Genomic DNA, 10,451 nt, shown 5'->3' on the forward strand with positions numbered 1-10,451 from the left:
GTTAAGGTTGTCCTGTACTTGCTGTTCCAGTTCCCACAAAGGCAGCTAGGAAGGCTGGTATTTGTGTGCCGTTAGTTCAAATGGCGACATGGCTGATTTCCAAACACCCACCATCTCCTCCAGCAGGCCGCACTGCAGTCTCGGCTTTTACATACAACCATTCACCCTTTTATTCACATGTATGGACTTTCTAGAGTCTCCTGCACGCTTTTGGACAGTGGGAGGAACCTGGAGAACATGGAGACGTCGCACAGAAAGGCCTCCTATCAGAATCCAACCAGAGACCTTCTTACTATGAGGCGTAAGTTCTAACCACTGCACCACTATGCTGCACTATATCCAATTTTCTGAATATTTCTTTTATTTTTTCCATTCCATTACATTACAGTCATTTGGCAGATGCTTTTATCCAAAGGGACTTACATAAAGTGAAATTCAGTCACCGAAGATCCAAAGTACTAGTAGTCGGTAGTCATAAGTGACCACTCTACCAAATAGCCATCTCAAAATCATATATATATATATACATACATTAATTTCTTCTTTTTTTTTTCAAAGCACACATGAACATTTTATTTGCATGGTCTTATCTCATGGGGAAATTTCTAGACACATAATCTCTGGAACTAAAAAAAAGCTGGGCCAGGTACAACTCAATTGCAGCGCTTGTCATTAGTCCAGTGAGGAGCACATATTTTAATTTTAAGCAACAGATGGTTTCAAGGAAGATGTACCATACCTGGAAATCTTATCAAAGTTTATTTCCAAGAGAGAAACACTTTGTTTCTTATGGCAGCAATAAATCTGAACATCTATTTACTGTACTCATTTCAGAACCAGTGAAGAACACCTGGACACCTCTCTGTCTTACTCTCGGCCGGCCCCGCTCTCCCTCGAGAGATGTTTTTTGTCACACTATCAACATTTACGATATTTAAACGTTCCCTGTTTTTTACTCACAGGCCTCCTCGTCACCGCCGTCCCCACAGGCTGCGTCAGAAATGGGGGGAAGCGCCAGCGACAGGGCAGCCGCCAACCTCATCAGCAGCCTCATCATTTCAGTCACTGAAATCCCTTGAATGAGAAAGTCGTCTCACAGTTCACCTCCGACTGAAACATTTTTACCGGCTAATGGCTTCTTGCCTGTTTGGTTCACCTGAATGGTAGTTTGATCCTCTGTGTGTGTGTATTCGGGTTGTCAGCATGTTGTAAAGGGTAGGTAATAAATGTCATTTATGGCTGTTACTCAATACAGAGATTGCTGGTGTGTGTGTGTGTCCCCGAGTTCGCTGTGAGAATGCACAGAAAACAAGTGTATTAACATGTCACCGCTGGTTCTGCCGGTGTGTCGCGGAGTAAACTGAGCCTAGGGTTTGGTTGGAGTTGCGACCGATGTGCAAAAGTTTGCGTCCGATACAAATGTCAAAAGTCCCATCCTCAAACAATCGATCAAGAAAAAACATTGCTCTGAAAGGAAGGGGAATTTCAAAATCGTGTCCGCTGTCAACGTGAATTGACTCCACCCCATTAAATACAGTCAGCGGCAACTAATTACCAGCTAATGGACTGAATACATAACGGAGGAGAGAGACGGTTGGGATCGGTAATGTGACCGGATATAAGAGGATCATTAACCATGTCAGACAGGGCCGAGCTGCACTTTGCGGCGGGAGCATAATTTCATTTCACAGCGATCAATAAAGCAAAGAACAGACAAGCGCGATGAAGACCCAGTACAGTTCAAATGAAATTAACCTTGGGAGGGAAGGTGAGTTCGATGTCCCGGTGAAAGGGGAGGGCAACAAAAGATCACAATCACAATCGGAAATAAATGATTGATCCCGGAGGAAATTGTGAGATCCCAAATACTCTGTGCAGACGGATATAAAAATAAAGAAATAAAATTAGATGAGATGGGCAGAAATAGATAAAAAAAAGATAATGAAATCAACAAGATCACATCTGGATTAACTTTTCCTGGCAGTGGAGGTGAATGCCTGCAAAACATTGGGAGGGGCCCACTTGCAGATATGGACCCGTAATAAGAAATGGTGTAAATATCTTATATATGGGATTTTATTATCATTGTTATTATTATTATTTTCATTGTTTTTTTAATCTGTATTTTGTGTATATGCGTATGTCTATACAGTGCCGTTGAGTATGTAAGTAAGCCGCCGTAAGTTGAAAAAAAAAGCATTATATTGTGGCGTTTTAGTCAGGGAAAACACCTGGTTGATGGTAAAATGTTCGTTTCAATAAGCAATAGCTGTCGTTGGTCACAGCCACGCCACACAAGCCTGCAATACAACTAACTGTTCCCGCTCAATTCCCGCTTGCACCCCAAACCACACCCACAAAACTCCCAGGAACCCCCAAATCACACAGAAAACAAGCATCAACATAAACCCCAACATTTGTGACTCGCTACAATGTTCATATGTAAATGTACCTCAAATTGTGAATCAGTGTTTATTAAAAAGTTAATCGTGAGGAAAATGTCTGCAGCGAATTACAAGCTTATTTTATATATGTGGAAAATGAAAATTGCATTAGTAATAATTGAATATTTGAATGCGATCGATCATGTTTCCTTGAAGACCAAATCATTAAAATGCATTTAGGAGGCCCCGGTGCATGATGTGTCAGGGTTTGCATTGGCAGTCGGGATAGGGACGGGTGGAGACAGTCGGAGTTTTCCAGTATGCAGAGTCAGAGAAAAAGCGACTATATATACAGGCTATGAATCTCTATACAAGTGTAATGGACCAAATAAGCCAAAGAAGGAGAAATATAATGATATAGTTTTGAAAGGAAAAACTCAGCAGCACCGCTTATTTTATTCATTTAAAGCTATTCAACTGTTTCTTTTCTACCGTGCCGCACTGCTTGTGAATTTTAATAAGATCTCTTGTGATTCAGTTCACCTTCACATGTGAAACAGGGGTCAAAGCAAAACACCGCTAGTGACTGAAATGAGATAAATTTATCACGAAGGTCCTGAGGGGAACATCTTGACCAGCGCTGCCATTCGTCATATGAGCCGAACTAATCTGCTCACACGGATCACACACAGCGTGCAATGCATATCAACAGATCTGGATAAAAACTACCTCACCTAAATAACCGTCTGCTGAGTATTTATGTTGGGATATTTAAAAAAAAAAAAAAAACATGATTCCACTTTTTACAGATGTGTTGTGAAGGGAGACGTGTTCCATGTAATTGTTTTTACTGTCGAACACTCGCGGTAGATGCTGCCATCATATTCAGCAGAATGTTGATAAATTACATTATTATCCAGATCGACTAGAACTGAAGTATGGGAGAGTGCAACTCTGCTAAAGTGCTAAACAAACAGTGGTACTTTGTCATTCGTAATCATAATCACTTCATACCCACCCTGGTGACTTCAGACAGCTTGGTAATTACAACATTGGGACGGAGAAGAACATTTGCCTTTCATTTTGAGTGCAGCCAATCTGCTTCCACAACCACAAAGATGCGTCGCACCTGCTCCTTTTCATTGCTTTCAGCCTGAATTCCCCGCAGACAGAAGTTATCATAGCAGTCGAGGTCAAATGGTTTGGAGACAAAACAATAAGCGTCAAGCAAAATAACGAATCTATCTTGATCCTGATTTTCTTTCTTTATTCTCCTTTTGCTTCATTTGGCACATTGCACAGGATCAGCAGGGAGGGCTCTGCGTCCTGATTGGCTGTCTTTCATAGGTTGAGACCGTAAATCAAATTTGCAACCTTCAATAAACAAAGGAATAGTTATTCACTTCAAACATCTTTCTCCACAAGTGATTCGTGTTTAAAGTGAATAATTAAGTTTTCTGTTTCTAACCTCAGGATATGAAGTGAAAACTCAGAGGCGTTGAAACAGAGAAGAATGACTTTTGCTACATTGGCGCTTCCCAGTCTCTATCATCCAGAAGTGTCTAACCCCAAAACTGAAAAGGTTTAGATAAGAGTCTTACCTCATGTCAGTTCCACTTTAGCTTCATCACAAAAATGATAAAGGGCATCAGTCTTTACTCGCAGTGGAGTTGCTGACGTTGACGTCTTTCATAGAGGATGTTGCCCAATGACGTGGCACACTGAAACTGAAGCTTGGGTGTGCAGGAGAATGGCTATTTAACAATAACTATAATAGTAATACTAATAATAATAATAATAATAATGAACGTAATAAATGTATTTATACAACACATTCCAAATAACATGAAATACAATACACAAATTAATACATACATATATATAAATATACATATGCATGGATATATGTATTATGGATGTATGCATATATGCATTGGGTGTATAATATACACTGGGTGTATTGCTATAATGTACACCCAATGAATATACAGTGTATATATATACATATATATATACATACATACATACATACATACATACATACATACATACATACATACATACATACATACATACATACATACATACATACATACATATATATATATATATATATATATATATATATATATATATCCAACGTAACCCACTGGGTGTCAGAAAGGTTCTCCAGTGGATAAGCACTATATTTACAAATATTAAGTACTTGTCTGTACCACAGATTCTGTTAAATAATGAATCTAAAGTCATTTGAGAGAAAGAAAAAAAAAGCTTATCTTATTTTCCGTGGAGGTCATTAGCCTGAGAAGTGATTTACCTGGATAATTAGAGCCTGATAAATGGTTAGGACAAGGAGGTTTATTAGACAGGAGAGAGCATGGTTTACAGAAGCACCCCAGGTAATGATTTCAACTGAGCGATGGGTTAAGACACCTGAGTTTCAATCACCTATTAACACCTCAGATGAGCTCAACCTCCAATTTGATTGTCCCGAGGGGAAAAGTCAACTTGAAATGCTGTTAAATTGTTTTGTCTAGTTAATGTTTAAAACATTTTCTAGGTTTGTTGTTTTCATTTTTAGGAAAATGAACTAAGAGTATCTTTATTTATTTGGATTTTCATTTGAGTGTAAAACTTGTTTTCTGATAAAACATATTACATTTACCTATAATGTGGTTTTTATTACTACCACCGTCATTTTTTTTTATTGAACTATATTTTCAAATTAATTCCTCTCCGTATTAAGGCATGTCAAATACCACTGAAAAGTGTGAAATTATACTACAGCTGAGAAATTCAAAAGCAATGAAGGAAAGCAAAAGTAAGCGCTTACCATTTTGATCCTCCAGCTCTGTGACTTATAGATTATATATTATAATCAGAATCCTTGATCACAATGGCAGGGCAATATCAGCACAAGAATCCATGCAGCATTTTATGTACCGGTAATTGAAGCATTTACAAGCATCAATTCTGTAAACACTTGTCACTTGACATGCAGGAGTATACTGCGTCAATGCCGACATTCATTTCTACTGCAAATAATTTTGTCAAGCTCCAGCTGATGACAGGTTGGTGTGGCTGCTGCCGTCAGCTTCGGAGTGTATACATTATCCACCCTGTCATGGCAGAACAGTTGTCATCTTTGTTGAATTTCCACCTTTAAGCGTCCAATATAAATGGAAAATGGTATAATTTAATTATCTGGCATGCATGGTTTGACACCCAGGCTGGAAATGTAGAATTGCAGGTAACCAACTACACCGGAGCATCCTGACGATTTGGAAAGAACAATGCAGATTTCATCAAGGTCATGGAACCGTGAACGCGCTCTTAAATCTTGTCAGTATGCTGTAGTGTTCGTGGGAATATGCTCACACTGTCTTCTTGTGCTTCACAAAAACAAGTACAGGGTCAAGGGGTTGTTTCAGTGAGTTATCGGTTTCTGACTAATGTTGCGAGTGCCATGTCCACATTCCTGCACTTATTCAAACACATTTTTGGTGGATGCTACAAACAGTTTTGACTCAAAAGGGTGGCCCTCTGGAGACGAACCTGTCTGATAAGGTCACAGACAGGTTTGAGGAGGACGATATTCAGTATGGGGGACTCAGGATTCTATCTTTGCATTTCTTGGACATTGCTGTCCTGTTGGGTTCATTGCCGAATAGCCTCCAGCAGGAATGTGGGCGAGTTTGCAGCCAAGTGCATAGCGGTCAGAATGTCCTGGAAACTGGTGGATTATCCCGCCACCACCCCCACCCCTGAAATTTAAAAGGATGTATGACCTCGAGTCAAGGAGTTTAAGTGTCCCGGGGTCTTGTTCATGAGTGAGGGGAGGAATGGTTGGAGTCCAAAGGAGCTTATAGATTTCATCTGGCCAGGGAGTCTTGGGGACAAGGACGCACGGGTTGACAAACTCAGTCTGCTGCCTCCGCAGCCCAGCCCCGGATAGGCAGTGGGACAGTGATCATGATAATGATGTTGATCAACAACTGCTTGGCCTCACAGCAAGAGACTCCCTGGCTTGATTCCGGTTTGATCCAAAATACTTTGAAACGAATGCCAATCATCTAGTGAATGGAGTAAAATCTTGACACTGGTACCAATGAAAAGCCCACAATAACCCCATCACTGACTCCAGCCCTAATCCTAACCCTACCTCCAGCTGTCAACACTAAACCAAACTCTCAAACCCTCAAACTCTCCAACTGACAAACAAGCTTGGGAATGATGATTGAATGCATGTGGGGGTAAGTCCAATTTCCGTCGCTCTATTTCACATGGTTATTCAGATAAGCGATTTTGAGGCTCACCACTTTATGATGCCCTAATGGACCATGATTATTTTTTTTAAATCCTTTAAAACTACGGTCAATCACAAGTACATAAGTGGTACAGGTACCAGCAGAAAGCTCTGATTAACCAGAGCCCTAACACTGAAGTACAGAATAAGCGGTAGAAAAGAATAGAATGAAATAGAAAAGAACAGAACACATGTTCCAATGGGAATTAACATCTATGGTTTCAGACTTTCTAAGTGTTCCAAGATGACCGAAAAAAAAAAAGTTGGGTTTTCATTCCTGATGTTCCTGACATTTCAATATGACAGGAAATCAATTAACCAGAACAAATACAGTCTCCCAGCCGAGTTCACCATGTTTTTATTGCTACATCTGACTGTTAATCATCTTCTCTCTCTCAGTTTACCACAGAAAATCTGGCAGGAGACTGCAATCCTTTTGTTTTTAATCAGTTTTAAATATGCTCAGTGAAAAATGAAACACCACAGTTAGAGTTGAATCTGCTCCATTTGTTTGGGACTTTTGGTTGACGCATTCAAATGGTCCTGTTGGGTCAAATGTTCCTTGTTAACTGGAGTTCTGGCTCAAGCGGCGTTCAGTAGATCCCGGCTGGGAACGGACCTCCTCTACGAAATGCCCTCAAAACATTGGCAATGTCCAAGTCATACTCTATTGTTATACCACAGAATTCACTTTCACACAAGTTGTTCTGCATCGAAAACCACCCAGGATCGGCCAGCAAAGGTCAGTCAACACATGTCGCCGCTTACACTTCCACCGTCACTGCCTGCCAGCCGCCAAAGACAAAAAAAAACTAGACGGAGGAAAAGTCTGTGAATTCTGACGCTCCCTGAGGAGATTTAGCTGCAGTTTGACATAGCATAGCGATTTTCACTCCTAATTTCATACTGAACAAGACAAGTATTCATCTCCAACTATGTCTCATGACTTAAAGACAGAACGTTCTCTCTTCGGTTGATATATTGTGATATATTTAGATTTTTACATGTATTTTAGGAGTTCTTCTTGATTTCGGAGAGGGGGTTCTTGAGATCCTGATCGAAAATCTCATCCACTGCCTTAAAATTAAGCTCTGAAAACACCCTTTCTGAATATTTTTCTCGATAATGACATCGTAAGTTCCAGTTATATGAATTTGAAAGAAAGTGTAACAGGAAAATAAAAATAACAATCCACACTAAGAAAACTGATATTCAAAACCATGTAAAATATTTTTGAATGAGAACTGAGGCCGGACAGGTCAGTCTCTGAATGGAAAGAATAAAAATCCATAGGAATCCATGATTTTTATCGCGATTGACTGCATGCTGAATCCATTTACATAAAATTACAAACAACAGCTGTGAGGATCAAAATATAAGTCAGAAACGACAAAGATTAGGATGTCACATGTCTTGGTGATTAAAGTGTGTACGAGGTTACCGGTTCTGACACATGTTAGCGTAATTATTGGTAAATACCAACTTCATCAGATCTGGATCGCAGCAACGGGACTGTTTATCAAGAACCAAAGCAGTTTTTCCTGTGTGGAAACCAGACGTGTCTCTAACAAAGGTGTTGTCTACTCACCACCCTATTTCTCAATCGCAGCAGCACGTTTGCTGTTTGTAGCGACGATTTTCACTGATAATCAGCAGTGAGTGTCTAGCCTAAAGTCAAAATGGATGGAAACTAATCAGATTCACAAATGCCAACCCCGTGACAGGGGTAGCGTCAAAATGTGGGTGATATCTAAAATATCTACATTTTCCAGTATGCTATTAGAATCATACAGATTTAGCCGTCTCACAATAGATAGTTCACCGAGTAAAATATGAGACCAACAAATAATCATAGCTCTACATGTATTTAGTGAATTATTCTGATTGAATTAACATAAATAAAGGACTTCCTTAGCTTTGCAATGCCAGGCTCTTAAATCCTTAATGCTGCCTCAGAGTCAGACTGGTATTAATGCTGATTATCTTGATTTTTGACCTGCACAGCCTATACATGATTGATATTTCCTCCATTGTTTCATGTGATTTTCCACCCCCCTCTGTACATACACTCTACTCCTCGCATAGTCAGATTCAATGGGGGCTTCTGTTGCTATAGCAACCTCTACTGGCACACTGCTGTATCCTGCCTCAGTTCATGGGCTTCATCCTTCAGAGAGGCAGTGGCCCCGGACTGGAAACATCTGCTGTTTCCACCATGTGTTGTTTAGATTTGTGACAAAGCAGCCACTGATAAACAGCCTCTTCCTCTAGTCGTATAATACCCTCAGCAGGGCAATACCTGAAGGTTATCTTTAATTACTGCAAATCCATGACGGACGGATTCAAACCGATCAGGTCATTTATTTCTTGCTTTCTGTTTAAGTCATTGTGTCCGGAGAAAGTCTGGGTTTTTCTCTCTGCAGATATTTATATCGATTTTTGTGCCCTTCTTTTTTGAATCCCTCTCAATCTCCTCATTCTTCTTGAACAATAATCAATATTTAAGCTGGATAACATTCAGCAAGTCATCAACCACTCAGGTGACTGTCCGCAATGACCTTGCTGCGGCCGGCCTGCAAAAGGAACCCTGAACTACTACTATCCACAGTCAAAACCATCATTGTATAACTATATTTGCTTTTTCTGTTACACCAGGAGCTGCGTTTGTTGTGCTCTGCATGGTATCGATTTATGTCTTTGGCTAACTCCTCCACAGTGGTCCTACAATGTTTTCGCTTTTTTTATAAGAAATCTTGACATCTCTGAGACAGTTGGCTCCAAATGAGGATCTGTCTTGTGCCAGACATTATCTGCCGGTTTCTATGTAGTGTTGCCAGTATATTCACACAGCAGCCTCAAGGCTGTGACACACATTCAAAATCTACCAAGTTTACTGTAAACATAAACTGCAATAATTCTTAGCCCTCTCTGTCCTCAGATGCAGTCACACCAGGAGTCTGAGCTACCATTATCAGGACAAGTCACTGTTCAGTTCTTTCTATATTATATGTCGTCAAATTAGATGATAATGATGATGTCGATGATGGTGGGTGACATTAATGGCAACACATGAAAATCTGTGATTAAAAACTGAGGAAAGGGAGTAGTTAAATTGACAGAAATGTCACCATGTTCGGTAAACACTGCTCACACACATTGGAGGCGCGCTCCAATTAGATAACAGCCTGAATCAGCTACCATTGGAGGTTACCGTGGTAACAATAATTGCTTAGCGTCTACTGAGTAAGATGAGAATGTACCCGTGTGGCACCTTCAGTTCCGTGGCTTCCTGTTGCACCCAAAGACTTCTCTGCGCAATCAAACAGGTTATAAACTAAACAGGTAGTTTGTGGTGCTGGTTAATATTGGAAGTGCAGTAAAAATTCTTTTACACTTTTATATTTGAATGTAAGATAATATTTAGAGAGGTATGAATCTTTCCTCGGCAGTGGACCCGCAAACTGCTAATACAGATTGTATTGTCATTTAGCACCATCTAGTGGTTTATTTATCGAAAATTGATTATATATGGCTGAAAAATCAAGATATTTGTTTTGGTTTTTGTTTCTTTTAACATCTCAATAGCTATATGGCATAACCAAATGTGCTTTAGAAATGCATGTAGTATAGTATAGTTTCCTATAGTATAGTATACATTTTTTGACAAAATAAAGCAAAGGATCAATGGTTCATGTCATGAAATACAAAGATTAAGAAATATTTGTGTTTAGAGGCAGATGAGTTGCACTTTTTGTGGTAAA

At 39.8% G+C, this 10,451-nt stretch overlaps 1 protein-coding gene across 1 annotated transcript in view; it reads right to left on the reverse strand.

The window, feature by feature from the left end:
* The window catches only part of malrd1 (MAM and LDL receptor class A domain containing 1), a 55,788-nt gene extending 54,734 nt beyond the window's left edge, over positions 1-1,054 (reverse strand). The window contains exon 1 of the mRNA XM_086151628.1: positions 961-1,054. Within this exon, the coding sequence (XP_086007754.1) occupies positions 961-1,054 (94 nt within the window). The remainder of the gene's footprint in view (positions 1-960) is intronic.
* Positions 1,055-10,451: the final 9,397 nt, after the last annotated feature.

Source organism: Fistularia commersonii, chromosome 8 (assembly GCF_037954325.1).
Source record: "Fistularia commersonii isolate RoL2024-O1a breed Wild chromosome 8, RoL_Fcom_v1.0, whole genome shotgun sequence".
Lineage (NCBI taxonomy): Eukaryota > Metazoa > Chordata > Actinopteri > Syngnathiformes > Fistulariidae > Fistularia > Fistularia commersonii.